At 50.8% G+C, this 23,289-nt stretch overlaps 1 protein-coding gene across 1 annotated transcript in view; it reads right to left on the bottom strand.

Moving 5' to 3' along the window:
• pih1d2 (PIH1 domain containing 2) overlaps nucleotides 1-23,289 on the bottom strand; it is a gene marked incomplete at its 3' end in the record, with an annotated part of 29,548 nt that overhangs the window by 5,998 nt on the left and 261 nt on the right. Inside the window, exons 2-4 of the mRNA XM_063038184.1 lie at nucleotides 14,893-15,142; nucleotides 13,458-13,581; nucleotides 5,219-5,661 (exon numbers count right to left, since the gene is read on the bottom strand). Coding sequence (XP_062894254.1) covers nucleotides 5,219-5,661; nucleotides 13,458-13,581; nucleotides 14,893-15,075 — 750 coding nt within the window. The remainder of the gene's footprint in view (nucleotides 1-5,218; nucleotides 5,662-13,457; nucleotides 13,582-14,892; nucleotides 15,143-23,289) is intronic.

Genomic DNA, 23,289 nt, shown 5'->3' with positions numbered 1-23,289 from the left:
AACAGATACTCCCTGTGCACTCTATCTCCGCCTCTCATAGTCCGATAAACCTCGATCAGATCTCCCCTCACCCCCGGTGTTAGACATTCCGGGCCTGGGTAACAGATACTCCCTGTGCACTCTATCTCTGCCTCTCATAGTCCGATAAACCTCAATCAGATCTCCCCTCACCCTCTGGTGTTAGATGTTCCGGCCCTGGGAAACAGATACTCCCTGTCCACTCTATCTCTGCCTCTCATAGTCCGATAAACCTCGATCAGATCTCCCCCTCACCCCCTGGTGTCAGACGTTCCAGCCCTGGGAAACAGATACTCCTTGTCCACTCTATCTCTGCCTCTCATAGTCCGATAAACCTCGATCAGATCTCCCCTCACCCTCTGGTGTCAGACGTTCCGGCCCTGGGCAACAGATACTCCCTGTGCACTCTATCTCTGCCTCTCATAGTCCGATAAACCTCGATCAGATCTCCCCCTCACCCTCTGCTGTTAGACGTTCCGGGCCTGGGAAACAGATACTCCCAGTCCGCTCTATCTCTGCCTCTCATAGTCCGATAAACCTCGATCAGATCTCCCCTCACCCCTTGGTGTCAGACGTTCCGGCCCTGGGCAACAGATACTCCCTGTGCACTCTATCTCTGCCTCTCATAGTCCGATAAACCTCGATCAGATCTCCCCTCACCCTCTGGTGTCAGACGTCCAGCCCTGGGCAATAGATACTCCCTGTGCACTCTATCTCTGCCTCTCATAGTCCGATAAACCTCGATCAGATCTCCCCTCACCCCCTGGTGTTAGACGATTTGACCCTGAGAAACAGATACTCCCTGTGCACTCTATCTCTGCCTCTCATAGTCCGATAAACCTCGATCAGTTCTCCCCTCACCCCCTGGTGTTAGACATTCCGGCCCTGGGCAACAGATACTCCCTGTGCACTCTATCTCTGCCTCTCATAGTCCGATAAACCTCAATCAGATCTCCCCCTCACCCCCTGGTGTCAGACGTTCCGGCCCTGGGAAACAGATACTCCCTGTGCACTCTATCTCTGCCTCTCATAGTCCGATAAACCTCGATCAGATCTCCCCTCACCCTCTGGTGTTAGACGTTCCGGCCCTGGGCAACAGATACTCCCTGTGCACTCTATCTCTGCCTCTCATAGTCCGATAAACCTCAATCAGATCTCCCCTCACCCCCTGGTGTTAGATGTTCCGGCCCTGGGCAACAGATACTCCCAGTCCGCTCTATCTCTGCCTCTCATAGTCCGATAAACCTCGATCAGATCTCCCCCTCACCCTCTGGTGTCAGACGTACCGGGCCTGGGAAACAGATACTCCCAGTCCGCTCTATCTCTGCCTCTCATAGTCCGATAAACCTCGATCAGATCTCCCCTCACCCCCTGGTGTTAGATGTTCCGGCCCTGGGCAACAGATACTCCCAGTCCGCTCTATCTCTGCCTCTCATAGTCCGATAAACCTCGATCAGATCTCCCCTCACCCCTTGGTGTCAGACGTTCCGGCCCTGGGCAACAGATACTCCCTGTGCACTCTATCTCTGCCTCTCATAGTCCGATAAACCTCGATCAGATCTCCCCTCACCCTCTGGGGTCAGACGTCCAGCCCTGGGCAACAGATACTCCCAGTCCGCTCTATCTCTGCCTCTCATAGTCCTAGAAACCTCGATCAGATCTCCCCTCACCCCCTGGTGTTAGACGATTTGACCCTGAGAAACAGATACTCCCTGTGCACTCTATCTCTGCCTCTCATAGTCCGATAAACCTTGATCAGATCTCCCCTTAACCCCTGATGTTAGACGTTCCGGCCCTGGCAACAGATACTCCCTGTGCACTCTATCTCTGCCTCTCATAGTCCGATAAACCTCGATCAGATCTCCTTTCACCCCCTGGTGTTAAACGTTCCGGGCCTGGGCAACAGATACTCCCAGTCCACTCTAACTCTGCCTCTCATAGTCCGATAAACCTCGATCAGATCTCCCCCTCACCCCCTGGTTTCAGACGTTCCGGCCCTGGGAAACAGATACTCCCTGTGCACTCTATCTCTGCCTCTCATAGTCCGATAAACCTCGATCAGATCTCCCCCTCACCCTCTGGTGTCAGACGTCCAGCCCTGGGAAACAGATACTCCCTGTCCACTCTATCTCTGCCTCTCATAGTCCGATAAACCTCGATCAGATCTCCCCTCACCCTCTGGTGTCAGACGTCCAGCCCTGGGCAATAGATACTCCCTGTGCACTCTATCTCTGCCTCTCATAGTCCGATAAACCTCGATCAGATCTCCCCTCACCCCCTGGTGTTAGACGATTTGACCCTGGGCAATAGATACTCCCTGTGCACTCTATCTCTGCCTCTCATAGTCCGATAAACCTCGATCAGATCTCCCCTCACCCCCTGGTGTTAGACGATTTGACCCTGAGAAACAGATACTCCCTGTGCACTCTAACTCTGCCTCTCATAGTCCGATAAACCTCGATCAGATCTCCCCCTCACCCTCTGGTGTCAGACGTTCCGGGTCTGGGAAACAGATACTCCCAGTCCACTCTATCTCTGCCTCTCATAGTCCGATAAACCTCGATCAGATCTCCCCTCACCCTCTGGTGTCAGACGTTCCGGGCCTGGGCAACAGATACTCCCTGTCCACTCTATCTCTGCCTCTCATAGTCCGATAAACCTCGATCAGATCTCCCCCTCACCCTCTGGTGTCAGACGTTCCGGGTCTGGGAAACAGATACTCCCAGTCCACTCTATCTCTGCCTCTCATAGTCTGATAAACCTCGATCAGATCTCCCCCTCACCCTCTGGCGTTCCAGAGAAAACAACACACGGCCACGGGTATGTTTCCAAACGCTCTTCAATCCCGTCCGTAGGAATTTTCTCTAGCAGTCTCCCAACGCTGACACGAGACTGGCCGGTCTGTAGTTCCCCAGGACTTCCCCCCTTCTTCTTATCTGAGGATACAGCATCACCAGGCCCTTCTGATCCAGCCAGCCCAAGCACGGGACAGTTTACAAACGACCATCTAACCGACTAACCGGTGCGTCTTTGGACTGTGCGGGAGGAAACCAGAGCACCCGGAGGAAACCCCATGGGGTCTCGGGTGGGGAGAGGACGTACAAACTCAACTCTGCCCCCCCCCGACCCCGAGCACCTCGCTAACTGCTATGCTGGCACGGCGGGCTATTAACAGTTCCTCTGGGACTGCTGCGTGAGCGAGGAATTTCACTGTCTCCCGGCATGCGTGCGACTACAATCTCGTCTGAGCTGATCTGTTTTCCCAGGAGCCACCGCTTCTCTTCGCAACTCTGGGCTACAAACTCGGCTGTCGGCGGTTTACAGGGCGCAGGGCAAGGGTTAACACGGTGTCCCGGGCGAGGATGAGAAGAGAAGTCTTTGAAGAGCAGAGCCTCTCCCCCCGACGAGCAGTTCATGCTGATCAGAGACGAGATTGATTGAAATATGATTAAACGAGGGGACAATTGCTTTCTGAGTTTCAAAGTTGCTATCTTTCAGCTTCTACTGACCTTGGAGCCCTGTGTTGCGAAATGGCGATTGGTCTCGAATTCAAACATGCACCATTAGCCAAACATTGCCCACCACTGAGAACATCTACCATAAACGCCGCCTGGGCAGGGCGAGAAGCATTATCAGGGATGCATCTCACCCTAACCATGGACTTTTTACTCTCCTCCCATCCGGTAGGCGCTACAGGAGCCTCCGCTCCCGCACCAGCAGACACAGGAAGAGCTTCTTCCCTGAGGCTGTGACCCTGCTGAACCTCACATCACAGCGCTAAGCAGTATTGCACCCATATTGTACTGTCTCAGTACTTTTATATTTGTATGCTGTAACACTTGCTTTTTATTCACAGTTACTTTGTAAATAACACTATTCTTTGCATTTCTGGTCAGATGCTGACTGCATTTCATTGGCTTTGTATCTGTACTCGGCACAGTGACAATAAAGTTGAATCTAATCTAATCTATTTTTTCTCTCTCTGCTAGATTATAGAATAACATAGAAACATAGAAAATAGGTGCAGGAGTAGGCCATTCGGCCCTTCGAGCCTGCACCGCCATTTATTATGATCATGGCTGATCATCCAACTCAGAACCCCGCCCCAGCCTTCTCTCCATACCCCCTGATCCCTTTAGCCACTAGGGCCATATCTAACTCCCTCTTAAATATAGCCAATGAACTGGCCTCAACTGTTTGCTGTGGCAGAGAATTCCACAGATTCACCACTCTCTGTGTGAAGAAGTTTTTCCTCATCTCGGTCCTAAAAGGCTTCCCCTTTATCCTCAAACTGTGACCCCTCGTTCTGGACTTCCCCAACATCGGGAACAATCTTCCTGCATCTAGCCTGTCCAATCCCTTTAGGATCTTATACGTTTCAATCAGATCCCCCCTCAATCTTCTAAATTCCAACGAATACAAGCCCAGTTCATCCAGTCTTTCTTCATATGAAAGTCCTGCCATCCCAGGAATCAATCTGGTGAACCTTCTTTGTACTCCCTCTATGGCAAAGATGTCTTTCCTCAGATTAGGGGACCAAAACTGCACACAATACTCCAGGTGTGGTCTCACCAAGGCATGCCAGTGTTTGAGGATGTTTGGTTTAAATAAGCTCTTCTCGGGCTCCCAGGTACCGATTTTAGCTGATGTTTTGACGACAAACCGCCATCTTCATCAGGGATGATACCGGGGCATGTCTAGTCCGGTGGTATTTATACCCTCGTAGTCTGTCCCTCCTGATTGGTTAGTCCCCATCCAATCAGGTTTCTGCAGTCCCAATTTGTTTACAGTTGAATTCCGGTTCTTACTTAGAGCGAGACCTTCGCCTTTCTCAGCAGCATATATTGGCCAGACGGGATGCACGGTGGAAACCCGCATCAAAGAGAACAGGAGGTGTGCTTATCTGGGTTACCCAGAGAAATCGGCAGTAGAGTGGGTGTGGAGAGGATGTTTCCTATGGTGGGGGAGTCTGGGACCAGAGGACACAGATAGAGTGGATGTGGAGAGGATGTTTCCTATGGTGGGGGAGTCTAGGACCAGAGGACACAGATAGAGTGGATGTGGAGAGGATGTTTCCTATGGTGGGGGAGTCTGGGACCAGAGGACACAGATAGAGTGGATGTGTGTGTGTGTTCTGGGCACAGTTAAGATATTTTGATATCGGTAATGACAACAGCACGAGATCGAGAGTCACACGTACCTTCGAAACGCTGAGTTCACATTCTGCCACTGAGGAAACCCCAGGCAGCTCCACCCTCAGCTCCAGCGAGCACGTGCTCCCGCTCCCGTCTTTAACGGCCGCCATCTCGTACTCCGGGGTCTCCACTCCGCCCCCGGGCTCGAGCTCCGTGCTGGAGATCTCCTGGATGAGCCCGGGCCTCGTGGGGAGGCAGGTGTCCCCGGGCAGCCGGACGGGAGGGACCCCCGCCGGCTCCGGGCCGGCTCCCCCGGCCAGCCGCTGCCTCAGCTGCTCGACGCTGCCCCGCAGTTTCTCCGGCAGCAGCCGGTAGGAGCGCGACAGGCAAAGGCAGTGCTGCTCCTCGACGTGCCTCATGGCCAGCCGGACCAGCTGGTCTGTCTTTGCGGGGTCCTTGCCCCCTCTCCGCAGCACCTCGGGGCTGTACGCCACGTCGGTGACAACCTCTGTGTGGAGGAAAACTGAAGTGCAGAAGCAGAAACGGATCTGTCCCTCTCTCTCCCTCTCTCTCTACCTCACTCAGCTTCTCACTCTCCACCTCTCTCATTTTCTCTCTATCTCTCTATCACTCTCTCCTCCCTCACTCTCTCTCTATCACTCTCTGTCCTCCCTCACTCTCTCTATCTCTCTATCACTCTCTCTCTCTCTCTCTCTATATATATATATATATATACATCTCACTCTCTGTCCTCCCTCACTCTCTATCTCTCTATCACTCTCTCTCTATATATACATCTCACTCTCTCCTCCCTCACTCTCTCTCTCTATATATATATACATCTCACTCTCTGTCCTCCCTCACTCTCTCTATCTCTATCACTCTCTCTCTATATATATACATCTCACTCTCTGTCCTCCCTCACTCTCTCTCTATCACTCTCTGTCCTCCCTCACTCTCTCTATCTCTCTATCACTCTCTCTCTCTCTATACATCTCACTCTCTGTCCTCCCTCACTCTCTCTATCTCTATCACTCTCTCTCTATATATATATACATCTCACTCTCTGTCCTCCCTCACTCTCTCTATCACTCTCTCTCTCTATATACATCTCACTGTCCTCCCTCACTCTCTCTATCTCTATCACTCTCTCTCTCTATATACATCTCACTCTCTGTCCTCCCTCACTCTCTCTATCTCTATCACTCTCTCTCTCTCTATATACATCTCACTCTCTGTCCTCCCTCACTCTCTCTATCTCTATCACTCTCTCTCTATATATATACATCTCACTCTCTGTCCTCCCTCACTCTCTCTATCTCTCTATCACTCTCTCTCTCTATATATACATCTCACTCTCTGTCCTCCCTCACTCTCTCTATCTCTCTATCACTCTCTCTATATATACATCTCACTCTCTGTCCTCCCTCACTCTCTCTATCTCTCTATCACTCTCTCTCTCTATATATACATCTCACTCTCTGTCCTCCCTCACTCTCTCTATCTCTCTATCACTCTCTCTCTATACATCTCACTCTCTGTCCTCCCTCACTCTCTCTATCTCTCTATCACTCTCTCTCTATATATACATCTCACTCTCTCCTCCCTCACTCTCTCTCTATCACTCTCTGTCCTCCCTCACTCTCTCTATCTCTCTATCACTCTCTCTCTATATATACATCTCACTCTCTGTCCTCCCTCACTCTCTCTATCTCTCTATCACTCTCTCTCTCTATATACATCTCACTCTCTCCTCCCTCACTCTCTCTCTATCACTCTCTGTCCTCCCTCACTCTCTCTCTCTCTATATATATATACATCTCACTCTCTGTCCTCCCACACTCTCTCTATCTCTCTATCACTCTCTCTATATATATATACATCTCACTCTCTGTCCTCCCTCACTCTCTCTATCTCTCTATCACTCTCTCTCTCTATATATACATCTCACTCTCTGTCCTCCCTCACTCTCTCTATCTCTCTATCACTCTCTCTCTCTATATACATCTCACTCTCTGTCCTCCCTCACTCTCTCTATCTCTCTATCACTCTCTCTCTATATATACATCTCACTCTCTGTCCTCCCTCACTCTCTCTATCTCTCTATCACTCTCTCTCTCTATATACATCTCACTCTCTGTCCTCCCTCACTCTCTCTATCTCTATCACTCTCTCTCTCTATATACATCTCACTCTCTGTCCTCCCTCACTCTCTCTATCTCTCTATCACTCTCTCTCTCTCTATATATACATCTCACTCTCTGTCCTCCCTCACTCTCTCTATCTCTCTATCACTCTCTCTCTCTATATATACATCTCACTCTCTGTCCTCCCTCACTCTCTCTATCTCTCTATCACTCTCTCTCTCTATATATATACATCTCACTCTCTGTCCCCCCTCACTCTCTCTATCTCTCTATCACTCTCTCTCTCTATATATACATCTCACTCTCTGTCCTCCCTCACTCTCTCTATCTCTCTATCACTCTCTCTCTATATATATACATCTCACTCTCTGTCCTCCCTCACTCTCTCTATCTCTCTATCACTCTCTCTCTCTATATATACATCTCACTCTCTGTCCTCCCTCACTCTCTCTATCTCTCTATCACTCTCTCTCTCTATATACATCTCACTCTCTGTCCTCCCTCACTCTCTCTATCTCTCTATCACTCTCTCTCTCTATATATACATCTCACTCTCTGTCCTCCCTCACTCTCTCTATCTCTCTATCACTCTCTCTCTATATATACATCTCACTCTCTGTCCTCCCTCACTCTCTCTATCTCTATCACTCTCTCTCTATATATACATCTCACTCTCTGTCCTCCCACACTCTCTCTATCTCTCTATCACTCTCTCTCTCTATATATATATACATCTCACTCTCTGTCCTCCCTCACTCTCTCTCTCTCTATCACTCTCTCTCTCTATATATACATCTCACTCTCTGTCCTCCCGCACTCTCTCTATCTCTCTATCACTCTCTCTCTCTATATATATATATATATACATCTCACTCTCTGTCCTCCCTCACTCCCTCACTCTCTCTCTCTATCACTCTCTCTCTATATATACATCTCACTCTCTGTCCTCCCTCACTCTCTCTATCTCTCTATCACTCTCTCTCTATAGATGTATATACATCTCACTCTCTGTCCTCCCTCACTCTCTCTATCTCTCTATCACTCTCTCTCTCTATATATACATCTCACTCTCTGTCCTCCCTCACTCTCTCTATCTCTCTATCACTCTCTCTCTCTATATATACATCTCACTCTCTGTCCTCCCTCACTCTCTCTATCTCTCTATCCCTCAATCACTCTATATATACATCTCACTCTCTGTCCTCCCTCACTCTCTCTATCTCTCTATCACTCTCTCTCTATATATATACATCTCACTCTCTGTCCTCCCTCACTCTCTCTATCACTCTCTCTCTCTATATATACATCTCACTCTCTGTCCTCCCTCACTCTCTCTATCTCTCTATCACTCTCTCTCTCTATATACATCTCACTCTCTGTCCTCCCTCACTCTCTCTATCTCTCTATCACTCTCTCTCTCTATATATACATCTCACTCTCTGTCCCCCCTCACTCTCTCTATCTCTCTATCACTCTCTCTCTCTCTATATACATCTCACTCTCTGTCCCCCCTCACTCTCTCTATCTCTCTATCACTCTCTCTCTCTATATATACATCTCACTCTCTGTCCTCCCTCACTCTCTCTATCTCTCTATCACTCTCTCTCTATATATATACATCTCACTCTCTGTCCTCCCTCACTCTCTCTATCTCTCTATCACTCTCTCTCTCTATATATACATCTCACTCTCTGTCCCCCCTCACTCTCTCTATCTCTCTATCACTCTCTCTCTATATATATACATCTCACTCTCTGTCCTCCCTCACTCTCTCTATCTCTATCACTCTCTCTCTATATATACATCTCACTCTCTGTCCTCCCACACTCTCTCTATCTCTCTATCACTCTCTCTCTCTATATATATATATACATCTCACTCTCTGTCCTCCCTCACTCTCTCTCTCTCACTCTCTCTCTCTCTATATATACATCTCACTCTCTGTCCTCCCTCACTCTCTCTATCTCTCTATCACTCTCTCTCTCTCTATATATATATATATACATCTCACTCTCTGTCCTCCCTCACTCCCTCACTCTCTCTCTCTATCACTCTCTCTCTATATATACATCTCACTCTCTGTCCTCCCTCACTCTCTCTATCTCTCTATCACTCTCTCTCTATAGATGTATATACATCTCACTCTCTGTCCTCCCTCTCTCTCTCTATCTATCACTCTTTCTCTCTATATATACATCTCACTCTCTGTCCCCCCTCACTCTCTCTATCTCTCTATCACTCTCTCTCTATATATACATCTCACTCTCTGTCCTCCCTCACTCTCTCTATCTCTCTATCACTCTCTCTCTCTATATATACATCTCACTCTCTGTCCTCCCTCACTCTCTCTATCTCTCTATCCCTCAATCACTCTATATATACATCTCACTCTCTGTCCTCCCTCACTCTCTCTATCTCTCTATCACTCTCTTTCTATATATATCTCCCTCTCCCTTTCTCTATCTTTCACTCTATATCTCTCTCCCCCACTGCCACTCCCTCTGTGTGTGTCCCCCTCCCCTTCCTCTCTCTCTCCCTCTCTACTCTTTCATTATCTCTCCCTCTACCCTTTCGCTCTCTCTATCTCTCGTTCTCGTCCCCTCCCCCCCTCTCTCTGTCTCTCGATCTCTATCGGTCAGACCCCAGGAGATTTGCTCCAACTTCACTGATATGGAAGCAGAGAGACATTGCTAGGATGCAGAAGTGGGCTGAGAAGTGGCAGATGGAGTTCAACCCGGAGAAGTGTGAGGTGGTACACTTTGGAAGGACAAACTCCAAGGCAGAGTACAAAGTAAATGGCAGGATACTTGGTAGTGTGGAGGAGCAGAGGGATCTGGGGGTACATGTCCACAGATCCCTGAAAGTTGCCTCACAGGTGGATAGGATAGTTAAGAAAGCTTATGGGGTGTTAGCTTTCATAAGTCGAGGGATAGAGTTTAAGAGTCGTGATGTAATGATGCAGCTCTATAAAACTCTGGTTAGGCCACACTTGGAGTACTGTGTCCAGTTCTGGTCACCTCACTATAGGAAGGATGTGGAAGCATTGGAAAGGGTACAGAGGAGATTTACCAGGATGCTGCCTGGTTTAGAGAGTATGGATTATGATCAGAGATTAAGGGAGCTTGGGCTTCACTCTTTGGAGAGAAGGAGGATGAGAGGAGACATGATAGAGGTGTACAAGATATTAAGAGGAATAGATAGAGTGGACAGCCAGCGCCTCTTCCCCAGGGCACCACTGCTCAATACAAGAGGACATGGCTTTAAGGTAAGGGGTGGGAAGTTCAAGGGGGTATTAGAGGAATGTTTTTTACTCAGAGAGTGGTTGGTGCGTGGAATGCACTGCCTGAGTCAGTGGTGGAGGCAGATACACGAGTGAAGTTTAAGAGACTACTAGACAGGTATATGGAGGAATTTAAGGTGGGGGGTTATATGGGAGGCAGGGTTTGAGGGTCGGCACAACATTGTGGGCCGAAGGGCCTGTACTGTGCTGTACTATTCTATGTTCGCTGAATGCTGGTCGATGAGGAGATGTCAGAAATGGATTATTGTTGCCAATCTTTCCCACCCAAGCTGCGTGTTATTGTGACTCCCAACACGCCCACGGCCCCCTCTGTCGGGTGGTTTGGTGTCAGGGGCAGACGAAACCCCACAGGTACTGAAGATCTGAAGGTGGGTTTATTTGTCACAGATACGTCGGCACGCGCGGTTGGCGCCACATCAAATCGGTGAGGGTCGTGCCAGGCGCAGCACCCACCTGCCAGCGGGCAAAGGAGCTTCACGAGGTCGTCCGGCCCATCCAGGCTGCTCCGCCAACTCATCACGGCCTGCTCAGCCCCATTCCCCTGCCTTCTCCCCGTAATCCTCCACGCCCGGGCTAATCGGGACCCTGCCAAGTGCACCCAACGTTTTGTGCTGTGCTGTGACATCATTGTTTTGTGCTGTGTCGTGTGACGTCATCGTTTTGTGCTGTGACATCATCGTTTTGTGCTGTGTCATGTGACAACATAATGTGCTGTCATGCGACATCATTTATGTGCTGTGTTGTGTGACGTCATCATTATGTGCTGTGTCGTGTGACATCATCGTTCTGTGCTGTGCTGTGACATCATCGTTTTGTGCTGTGTCGTGTGACATCGTTACGTGCCATGTTGTATGACGTGGGTGATCATGGTCGACCATCTGGGTTGTTCTTATTCTCGAAGGGGTTAACATATGAGGAGCATTTGGCAGCTTTGGGCCTGTACTCGCTGGAATTTAGAAGAATGCGGGGTGGGGTCTCATTGAAAGCTGCCGAACGTTGAAAGGGCTAGATAGGGTGGACGTGGACAGGATGTTTCCTCTGGTGGGGCGGGGGGTATTCAGAACTAGAGGGCACAGCCTCAAAGTTGAGGGGCGACCTTTCAGAACAGAGGTAAGGAGGAATTTTTTTTAGCCAGAGAGCAGTGAATCTGTGGAATGCCGAGCCCGTGGGTATACTTAAGGCAGAAGTTGATCATTTCCCAATCGGTCGGGGCATCAAAGGATACGGAGAGAAGGCAGGTGTATGGGGTTGAGTGGGATCCGGGATCAGCCACGATGGAATGGCAGGACAGACTGATGGGCTGAATGGCCTTAATTCTGCTCCTGTGTCTTAAGATCTTATCCATGACTGTGATTGTTCTTGGCAAACTTTTCTGCAGAAGTGGTTTGCCATTGCCTTCTTCTGGGCACTGTGTGTCTTTACCCCCCCCAGCCCATGATCAATACTCTCCAGAGACTGTCTGCCCGGCGTCAGTGCTCCCATCACCAGGACTTGTGATCTGCACCGGCTGCTCGTACGACCGTCTGCTCCCACAGCGTCCCCTGACCCTGATTGGGGGGGCTAAGCGGGTGCTACCCCTCGGCCGAGGGTGACCTGCAGGCCAGCGGAGGGAAGCAGCGCCTCACACCTCCTTTGCTAGGGACGTGTCTCCACCCGGCCACCCACTAGACAGGTAATTCTGTCCACAGATCGATCACAGTGGTAGAAGGGGTCACGGAAGGAGAACAAACGGGACAGTAGAGCTTAGCGGAAACTTGCAGGCAACTTCTTCAGTTCTCTCTCACAAGAACAGCCGAACTCGAGCCCCCCAACCTGTGGTGGGCCCCCATGCTTAAATCCCGGAGTTAGCGGTGGGGTGGGGGGAAGCAAGGGGCTTCGGCCTGGCGGTCTTTCCTGAAAGAGGAAGGAATCTGATCGGAGAGGAGAGTGGACCGTGGGAGAAAGGGAAGGAGGAGGGACACCAGGGGGAGGTGATGGGTGGGAAAGGTAAAGGGCTGGAGAGGAAGGAATCTGATCGGAGAGGAGAGTGGACCGTGGGAGAAAGGGAAGGAGGAGGGACACCAGGGGGAGGTGATGGGTGGGAAAGGTAAAGGGCTGGAGAGGAAGGAATCTGATCGGAGAGGAGAGTGGACCGTGGGAGAGAGGGAAGGAGGAGGGACACCAGGGGGAGGTGATGGGTGGGAAAGGTAAAGGGCTGGAGAGGAAGGAATCTGATCGGAGAGGAGAGTGGACCGTGGGAGAAAGGGAAGGAGGAGGGACACCAGGGGGAGGTGATGGGTGGGAAAGGTAAAGGGCTGGAGAGGAAGGAATCTGATCGGAGAGGAGAGTGGACCGTGGGAGACAGGGAAGGAGGAGGGACACCAGGGGGAGGTGATGGGTGGGAAAGGTAAAGGGCTGGAGAGGAAGGAATCTGATCGGAGAGGAGAGTGGACCGTGGGAGAAAGGGAAGGAGGAGGGACACCAGGGGGAGGTGATGGGTGGGAAAGGTAAAGGGCTGGAGAGGAAGGAATCTGATCGGAGAGGGGAGAGGACCGTGGGAGAAAGGGAAGGAGGAGGGACACCAGGGGGAGGTGATGGGTGGGAAAGGTAAAGGGCTGGAGAGGAAGGAATCTGATCGGAGAGGAGAGTGGACCGTGAGAGAAAGGGAAGGAGGAGGGACACCAGGGGGAGGTGATGGGTGGGAAAGGTAAAGGGCTGGAGAGGAAGGAATCTGATCGGAGAGGAGAGTGGACCGTGGGAGAAAGGGAAGGAGGAGGGACACCAGGGGGAGGTGATGGGTGGGAAAGGTAAAGGGCTGGAGAGGAAGGAATCTGATGGGAGAGGAGAGTGGACCTCTCGTGCCCGCCGCCCGCCTACCTGTGCCACTGACCGCCTGCTGCAACGTCCCTCCAGCCAGAGGCACCGGGTCGGAGTCGGACTTCGGGGCAGGGATCCGATCCCAGCCGCAGAGGTTGACGTAGAGCAGCCTGTCGCCCGGCCCCTGGAAGGGAAAGAGATGAAGACTGAGCACTGGCCATCCGCACAGCCCCCGTCCGCTTGGCACAACCCAAACTACAGGGTCCGTGTGCAGATCCTGCGGGCAACAATTGGGCGGCGGGGTGGAGATGCGTCTCTACCAAAGGGACTGTAAGGTGCTCCTTCCCCCCCCCCACTGGGCTGCGGCCAAGGTTTAGCAAACCACCTCCCCCCTCCCCGATCAGAGTCACGTCCCCTCCAGTCCGAGATTCCTCCACTCACCAGCAAATATCCTCTCCACGTCTGCTCTATTCAATATTCCGGAGGCTGCAGAGATTCCCCCTTCAGTATTGTAACCTTCAGCGAGTACTGGCCCAGAGCCAGCAAACTCCCCTCACCCTTGAATCCCCCGGAACCACTGTCATGAACCTCTGTCTACACCCTCTCCAACACCAGCATATCCCTTCTCAGATCTACAGGCCCAAATCTGCTCCCAGTACTCCAAGTCAAGCCCATCCAACGCCAGCACGTCCCTTCTTGGATTTACGGGCCCAAAACTGCTTGCAACACTCCAAGTGAGGCCTGTCCAGTGCCAGCACATCCAGACACCCCACCCTGCAAAAACTCATTTCAGGGAGGTAGCACCATCAATTTGCAGGAGACTCCCGGAACTTCCGGGAGAGGTGGGATATCTGCAATAGAGTAGCTCCTTAGCAGCCAGCCAGCTAGTTTAAATAACGTTAGCTATGCTGGTGAACAAATGACATCTGTTAAACTCACCTCAACATGTCTTTCACAGTCTTAACCCACCATGGGCAATAGAAAAGTCACTGTTGCAAACAGAGCAGCGGGCAACACTGCCATTATGTTGACCCCTATTAGGCAGGGGTACACTTTAGTGTAGTCTGGGGTGACGTACGTTTTATGTTTTCTTTTTTTGGAACACTCTGCCATGGCTGTCTCTCTCCCTCGTGGTCTCTCTCGCGCTCTCTCTTCCTTCCTCTCTCTCGATCTCGCTCTCAAAAAAAAACTTGATTTCCGTGATATTGTGTATAATTTGCGGGCATCAGGGAGCCACTATTCATATGCGGGAGGCTCCCGGAACATCCGGGAGAGGTGGGATGTCTGGCTCATCCTTTCTTGGATTTAGGGGCCCAGATCTGCTCGCGGTACCCCAGGTGTGGTCTAAGCAGTGCCCTGGAAATCCTCGTAGTAAACCTAACTTTCTCCAGCAGGGGTGTCTCCGGAAGCTGTTTGGGCCTGGGTCCTTGAAACATCCACCTGTCTAAAACGGACAAGAACTCAGAAGGCAGCGTCCGTGTCCCAGCCGTCTTACCGTTATCCGGGTCTGAAAGCAGCCGTGGGGCACCGGGGCGGCCAGCTGCTTCTTCCCCTCCCCCAGCTGCTGCCGGATGAACCTGCGGTAGGCTTCGGGGTTGTCCTCCGACATCTCGTCCAGCGTACTCCACAGCTGGTTCAGCTGCTGTAGCAGCACCTCCTCCTTCCGCCTCGCGGCCATGGCGGTTTCCGGAACTTTCTTCAGCGATCCGTCGGCACAGCTTGGGGTGGCGAGGACGTACCGCGACCTTTAACCAGGCAGAAGTGTTAACGATTAGAAATCAGGCTTGAAAGAAAACGTATCAAAAACATTAATGACTTGAAAGTCCAGTTGATGCTAATGGCCACTGCTCCCACACCTCAGGAACCACACCACCAGGTTCAGGAGCAGTTATTACCCCTCAACCATCAGGAAGGAGGTACAGGAGCCTCAGGACCCACACCACCAGGTTCAGGAACAGTTATTACCCCCTCAACCATCAGGAAGGAGGTACAGGAGCCTCAGGACCCACACCACCAGGTTCAGGAACAGTTATTACCCCCTCAACCATCAGGAAGGAGGTACAGGAGCCTCAGGACCCACACCACCAGGTTCAGGGACAGTTATTACCCCTCAACCATCAGGAAGGAGGTACAGGAGCCTCAGGACCCACATCACCAGGTTCAGGAACAGTTATTACCCCTCAACCATCAGGAAGGAGGTACAGGAGCCTCAGGACTCACACCACCAGGTTCAGGGACAGTTATTACCCCTCAACCATCAGGAAGGAGGTACAGGAGCCTCAGGACCCACACCACCAGGTTCAGGGACAGTTATTACCTCTCAACCATCAGGAAGGAGGTACAGGAGCCTCAGGACTCACACCACCAGGTTCAGGGACAGTTACTACCCCTCAACCATCAGGAAGGAGGTACAGGAGCCTCAGGACTCACACCACCAGGTTCAGGGACAGTTATTACCCCTCAAACATCAGGAAGGAGGTACAGGAGCCTCAGGACCCACACCACCAGGTTCAGGAACAGTTATGACTCTTCAACCATCAGGAAGGAGGTACAGGAGCCTCAGGACTCACACCACCAGGTTCAGGGACAGTTACTACCCCTCAACCATCAGGAAGGAGGTACAGGAGCCTCAGGACCCACACCACCAGGTTCAGGAACAATTATTACCCCTCAACCATCAGGAAGGAGGTACAGGAGCCTCAGGACCCATACCACCAGGTTCAGGAATAGTTATTACTCCTCAACCATCATCACGAAGGAGGTACAGGAGCCTCAGGACCCACACCACCAGGTTCAGGAACAGGTATTACCTCTCAACCATCAGGAAGGAGGTACAGGAGCCTCAGGACCCACACCACCAGGTTCAGGAACAGTTATCACCCCTCAACCATCAGGAAGGAGGTACAGGAGCCTCAGGACTCACACCACCAGGTTCAGGAACAGTTATTACCCCTCAACCATCAGGAAGGAGGTACAGGAGCCTCAGGACCCACACCACCAGGTTCAGGAACAGTTATTACCCCTCAACCATCAGGAAGGAGGTACAGGAGCCTCAGGACTCACACCACCAGGTTCAGGGACAGTTATTACCCCTCAACCATCAGGAAGGAGGTACAGGAGCCTCAGGACCCACACCACCAAGTTCAGGGACAGTTATTACCCCTCAACCATCAGGAAGGAGGTACAGGAGCCTCAGGACCCACACCACCAGGTTCAGGAATAGTTATTACTCCTCAACCATCATCACGAAGGAGGTACAGGAGCCTCAGGACCCACACCACCAGGTTCAGGAACAGGTATTACCTCTCAACCATCAGGAAGGAGGTACAGGAGCCTCAGGACCCACACCACCAGGTTCAGGAACAGTTATCACCCCTCAACCATCAGGAAGGAGGTACAGGAGCCTCAGGACCCACACCACCAGGTTCAGGAACAGTTATCACCCCTCAACCATCAAGAAGGAGGTACAGGAGCCTCAGGACTCACACCACCAGGTTCAGGAACAGTTATTACCCCTCAACCATCAGGAAGGAGGTACAGGAGCCTCAGGACCCACACCACCAGGTTCAGGAATAGTTATTACTCCTCAACCATCATCACGAAGGAGGTACAGGAGCCTCAGGACCCACACCACCAGGTTCAGGAACAGGTATTACCTCTCAACCATCAGGAAGGAGGTACAGGAGCCTCAGGACCCACACCACCAGGTTCAGGAACAGTTATCACCCCTCAACCATCAGGAAGGAGGTACAGGAGCCTCAGGACCCACACCACCAGGTTCAGGAACAGTTATCACCCCTCAACCATCAGGAAGGAGGTACGGGAGCCTCAGGACCCACACCACCAGGTTCAGGAACAGTTATCACCCCTCAACCATCAGGAAGGAGGTACGGGAGCCTCAGGACCCACACCACCAGGTTCAGGAACAGTTATTACCTCTCAACCATCAGGAAGGAGGTACAGGAGCCTCAGGGCCCACACCACCAGGTACAGGAACAGTTATCACCCCTCAACCATCAGGAAGGAGGTACAGGAGCCTCAGGACCCACACCACCAGGTTCAGGAACAGTTATCACCCCTCAACCATCAGGAAGGAGGTACAGGAGCCTCAGGACCCACACCACCAGGTTCAGGAACAGTTATCACCCCTCAACCATCAGGAAGGAGGTACAGGAGCCTCAGGACCCACACCACTAGGTTCAGAGACAGTTATTACCCCTCAACCATCAGGCTCCTGAACCAGAGGGGATAACTTCACTCACCCCAACACTGAACTGTTCCCACAACCTACGGACTCACTTTCAAGGTCTCTTTACCTCATGTTCTCGATATTTATTGCTTATTTATTTATCATGATTATTTCTCTCTCTTTGTATTTGCATAGTTCGTTGCCTTTTGCACACCGATTGTTTGACCGTCCTGTTGCATGCAATCTTTTGTGTCTCTTTGTATTCGCTGTGGACGCCCGAAAGAAAATGATTCCTCGGGCTGTGTGCGGTGACTCTGGTAATAAACTTACTTTGAACTTCGAACACAACTCAATATTCAACTGGTGACTCTTCCAATGCTTAATCTTTAACAGAAAGCATTGCACAATGTTGCACCAGCTTCTGAACTTCCTCTGCAATCAATCTAACCTTTCCCTCCATTTTCACTCATCCATGTGTCAATCTCGAAGAAGAAGAATAGCCCTTAACTCGGCAGTGGAGTTACCGGGGCACCGTCAGGACGGTGTTTCCCTGGCCAGCTATTCCTGTTTTTACGATGCCGAGTTGCCAGCTCGGCGCTCGACCCGACTCGGATTCGAACCCGGGAACCTTCGCTCCGGAGTCTGGCGCTGATCTCATTGCGCCACCAAGCGGGACCATGTGTCAATCTGAGAGTCCCTTAAATGTCCCTCGTGTAGCCGCTGCCACCACCGCCCCCTGGCAGGGCGTCCCGCACACATACCACTGTGTAAAATACTGACCTTAGACATCTCCCCTCCCTCCAATCACCTTAAAATTATAGATAGATAGACAGAAATTGGATTTCGTTACAGTTCCACCAACCAAGAATAGAGTACAAATATAGCAAAATAAAACCATCAATAATTATTAGCCATTGAGTTTTTGATGTTTTTTTTTGATAAGGCTGGTGGGCATCAGTGCCGGACTTCGGGACAAAGGGTCCTGAGTTCGAATCCAGCCGGCTCCCCTGCACGCTTTCCATCCGTGCTGGGTTATGATCTCTTTGGAAACTCTCCCGGCAGAAGGCAATGGCAAACCGCTGCCGTAACATGCCTGGCGCGCGGTTCCCCACGACGTCAGAGAGGCCGCGGAGGGAAATGTTCCGTTAACCGGAGAAACTCTGGATGTGACGTCCCCTTTCCTGTTGAGGAAAACTTGGGTGTCGGGGTGGAGATACGTCTCTACCAAAGGGGGTGCGAGGCGCTCCTTCCCTCCGCTCGCCCGCAGGTCACCCTCGGGCGTGGTGTAGCACCTGATTAGCCCCCTCGATCAGGGTCACGTGAAGCCGTGAGTACAGCCAGTGCAGATCACAAGTCCTGGTGATGCGACCACTGGCGCCAGGCGGACAATCTCTGAAGGGTATTGATAATGGGCTTTGAGGGGGGGGGTCACCCATCTTGTAAAGACACACACTGCCCAGAAGCCAATGGCAAATCACTCCCGTCGAAAAATTTGCCAAGAACAATCACAGTCATGGAAAGACCATGGTTGCCCTTGTCACACGACATGAACAGACGATCTAGGAAAACTGCAGAAGGTAGCAGGGCCAACCAAGCTGACAGAGATTTCAGCTCCATCATGGTGGGCGTAGTCCAGAAGTTGAAGGCACAAGGGAATCAAAGACATGTTGGCAAAATGCATCCAAAATTGGCTTGGGGATAGGGGGAAGACGATAGCGACTGAGGGGGTAAACACAAAATACTCTGCAGATGCTGGGGTCGAAGCAACATGCATAACACGCTGGAGGAACTCAGCAGCTCGGGCAGCATCCGTGGAAACGATCAGTCAACGTTCGGGCCGAGACCCTTCGTCAGGACTCAAAAGTGATGGAGGAATGTTGGAATCGGTTGTTCTTCCTTAAATTCTTTTTAGAAGACATTAATTGAATTAATGCAAGGCTAAAATCACAGTTTTTTTTACTGACATAATTTGTATTTTTAACAATTTGTATGTCTAACAAACTCATGTACTTTTCACAAGTCTGTGGTGGTTTGTCGCCACCTACTGGCAGAAGGCGGTACAGCAGTTGCATATACCTTTTCATTTTTCAGTGGCTAAGTATCAGCAAGTTAATTGCATTGACTTTATTTCTTAAATCCTTCACATACATGAGTAAAAATCTTTATGTTATGTCTCTGCCTTAATGTGTAATTTATAGTAAACTGTAATAAATAGTATGTACAACAGGACAGTCAATATAGCTTACAAATACACTCAAATCAGCGTGAGTTAATCAGTCTGACGGCCTGGTGGAAGAAGCTGTCCCGGAGCCTGTTGGTCCTGGCTTTTATGCTGCGGTACCGTTTCCCGGATGGTAGCAGCTGGAACAGTTTGTGGTTGGGGTGACTCGGGTCCTCAATGATCTTTTGGGCCCTCTTTACACACCTGTCTCTGTAAATGTCCTGAATCGTGGGAAGTTCACATCTACAGATGCGCTGGGCTGTCCACACCATTCTCTGCAGAGTCTTGCGATTGAGGGAGGTACAGTTCCCATACCAGGCAGTGATGCAGCCAGTCAGGATGCTCTCAGTTGTGCCCCTGCAGAAAGTTCTTAGGATTTGGGGACCCATACCAAACTTATTCAACCGTTAAACATATGATCACAAGGTTCTGTTATCAAAGAGATTTCTGTTATCTGGAATATAGAGGTCATTTTTCAAAAGCACGATATTGAATCTCTCCCATTTAACATCTGCTTTGTTACTTTGTATCATTACTTAAATTTTAAAATAAATGTTCGTGAAAATCAAAGTTCCTCACTCATTCCTGAACTCCTAAAAGAACCCAAGGATAAGAAAAATTCTCGACATCCGACAGGGGTGTTTCCCTTACTAGAAATTTGCAAAGAGATTTGTCTCCGGGAATAGCGCTGGGACCAATGTTCCCTCTGATATTTCTTTACAGCTGGGCGGGACAACCTTTGCTCTAAGCAGGGAATTTTCACACCGCCTGAAAGCTGCCTGACGCTTCAACAGAGCGTCCTATAACAGAAAATTCCAGCCGCGTGGCAACGAAGGCTATGTGCGTGAGAGCATTTTGGCTACCGCGTGGCCGTGCCCATGCTCAGGTTAGAGGGATCAGTGGCTGGGCATGTTCCTGGCGCCAACACAGCCTGCCTGAGGAGACTTGGTTTGTCACCTAAAACACTCGAAAACTTCTACAGATGGACTGTGGAGAGCATTCTGACTGGCTGCATCACCGTCTGGTATGGGGGTGCGGGGGAGGCTGCTGTACAGGACCGAAAGAAGCTGCAGAGAGTTGTAAACTCGATCAGCTCCATCATGGGCACTGGCCTCCGTAGTGTCCCTTCTGCCAAATGATTTCTGAATGGACGTTGAACCCATGAACACTACCTCACTACTTTTTAAATTGTGATTTTTATATACATATTTGTGTGTATACTGTATTTCATGTTATTATGTATTGCACTGTACCACTGCCTGAAAGAGAAGAAATTTCACGGCGCACGCCGTTAATATTAACCCTGATTGTATTGTATAGTCTAGTCCAGTCCAGTCACTTTTTATCGTCATTTCGACAATATAATCAGCAGAGACAGGGTAGTCAGAGTGCTTTCCCCAAGGCAGGAGGGATCCAGATCCACGGGATGCGGGATCTTGGGCGAGAGGAGAGAAATACGAAGAGATCCGAGGGGTATGTTATTTACACATTGGACGACCGGCGACATTAACCTCAAACAACAGGAATTCTGCAGATGCTGGAAATTCAAGCAACACACATCAAAGTTGCTGGTGAACGCAGCAGGCCAGGCAGCATCTGTAGGAAGAGGCGCAGTCGACGTTTCAGGCCGAGACCCTTCGTCAGGACTAACTGAAGGAAGAGTGAGTAAGGGATTTGAAAGCTGGAGGGGGAGGGGGAGATGCAAAATGATAGGAGAAGACAGGAGGGGGAGGGATGGAGCCGAGAGCTGGACAGGTGATAGGCAGAAGGGGATACGAGAGGATCATGGGACAGGAGGTCCAGGAAGAAAGACGGGGGGGGGGTGACCCAGAGGATGGGCAAGAGGTATATTCAGAGGGACAGAGGGAGAAAAAGGAGAGTGAGAGAAAGAACGTGTGCATAAAAAAGAGTAACAGATGGGGTACGAGGGGGAGGTGGGGCCTAGCGGAAGTTAGATTTTGCATCTCCCCCTCCCCCTCCAGCTTTCAAATCCCTTACTCACTCTTCCTTCAGTTAGTCCTGACGAAGGGTCTCGGCCTGAAACGTCGACTGCGCCTCTTCCTATAGATGCTGCCTGGCCTGCTGCGTTCACCAGCAACTTTGATGTGTGTGGCGACATTAACCTGGAGCTTGAAAAACGAGAGGCCTGAGGCATTCTGAGGAGCCCACAATCTCTCTGACCCACCACCGTCAGGAAGGAGGTTCAGAAGCGTCAGGACTGGGGACTGTCAGACTGGGTAAACAGCTTCATCCCCCAGGCCGTGAGACTAATGAACGGCCCGCCAACCACCGGGACGGCGAGCTGGTTTACGCAAATTTGAGTGTCCTGTTGTCCATACTATTTCAGACATCCCACCCAGCAAAAAACTCGTTTCAGGGAGGTAGCTCCATCAATTTGCGGGAGACTTCCGGGAGAGGTGGGAGTCTGCAATAGAGTAGCTCCTTAGCAGCCAACCAGCTAGTTTAAATAACGTTAGCTACGCTAATGAACGAATGACACCTGTTAAACTCACTTCAACATGTCTTTTACAGTCTTAACCCACCATGGGCAATAGAAAAGTCACTGTTGCAAACAGAGCAGCGGGCAACACTGTCATTATTTTGACCCCTATTAGGCAGGGGTACACTTTAGTGTAGTCTGGGGTGACGTACGATTTATATTTTCTTTTTTTGGAACACTCTGCCATAGCACGCTCTCTTGCTTGCTCTCTCCCTCACTCGCGCGCTCTCTCTCTCGCTCTTGTGGTCTCTCTCTCTCTCACTCTCATAAAAATCGATTTCCGGGTTATTGTATATAATTTGCGGGCATCAGGGAGCCGCTATCAATATGCGGGAGACTCCCGGAACTTCCGGGAGAGGTGGGAGTCTGCTATTTATTACAAATTACCATAAATTGCACATTCAGACGGAGACATACTGTAACGATTTTTACTCCTCATGTATGTGAAGGATGTAATATTGTGTTTTGCGCGTTTGCAGCGTGGTCCGGCGGGACGAAGTTTCGTTTGGCTGTACCCATGTACAGTCAGAGGACCAGAAACTTTCACCTTCAATACCCTGGAACGAGTGGCCAGACGAATCAGGCTGCGTGGGCGAGAGCGAAGGGCCAGCGGGGTCTCACCCGGTGGAAAGCGGCGCCCAGGCGGCCGGCCCCGCACAAACGCACCGTGGCAGTTGTAGCGATGATTCTTTGTGAATGAATCCACTAGCTGGCCAGTGATTGGTCCGAAGACAGCCAATTATAACGGGCGAACGGCGCCGCCCAATCGGAACGCGGCCTGAATAGAGCCTGCTTCTGATTGGACACCGTGACGATCAATCAGAACGGCACCGCTCAATTCAGACCAATCGAAACCGCCATCAACAGGGGCGGGGCGGCAGCGGTCATCCAATTGCAATCTGAACAGTACCGGGAGTACGCCAGATGACAACCAATTAGAAGGAGCACACAGTGTCATCCAATCCAAATGCAAACTGTACTA

This window comes from Mobula hypostoma, chromosome X2, assembly GCF_963921235.1.
Source record: "Mobula hypostoma chromosome X2, sMobHyp1.1, whole genome shotgun sequence".
NCBI lineage: Eukaryota > Metazoa > Chordata > Chondrichthyes > Myliobatiformes > Myliobatidae > Mobula > Mobula hypostoma.
The sequence above is the reverse complement of the archived record's forward strand: the minus strand, read 5'-3'. Positions and strand labels throughout refer to the sequence as shown.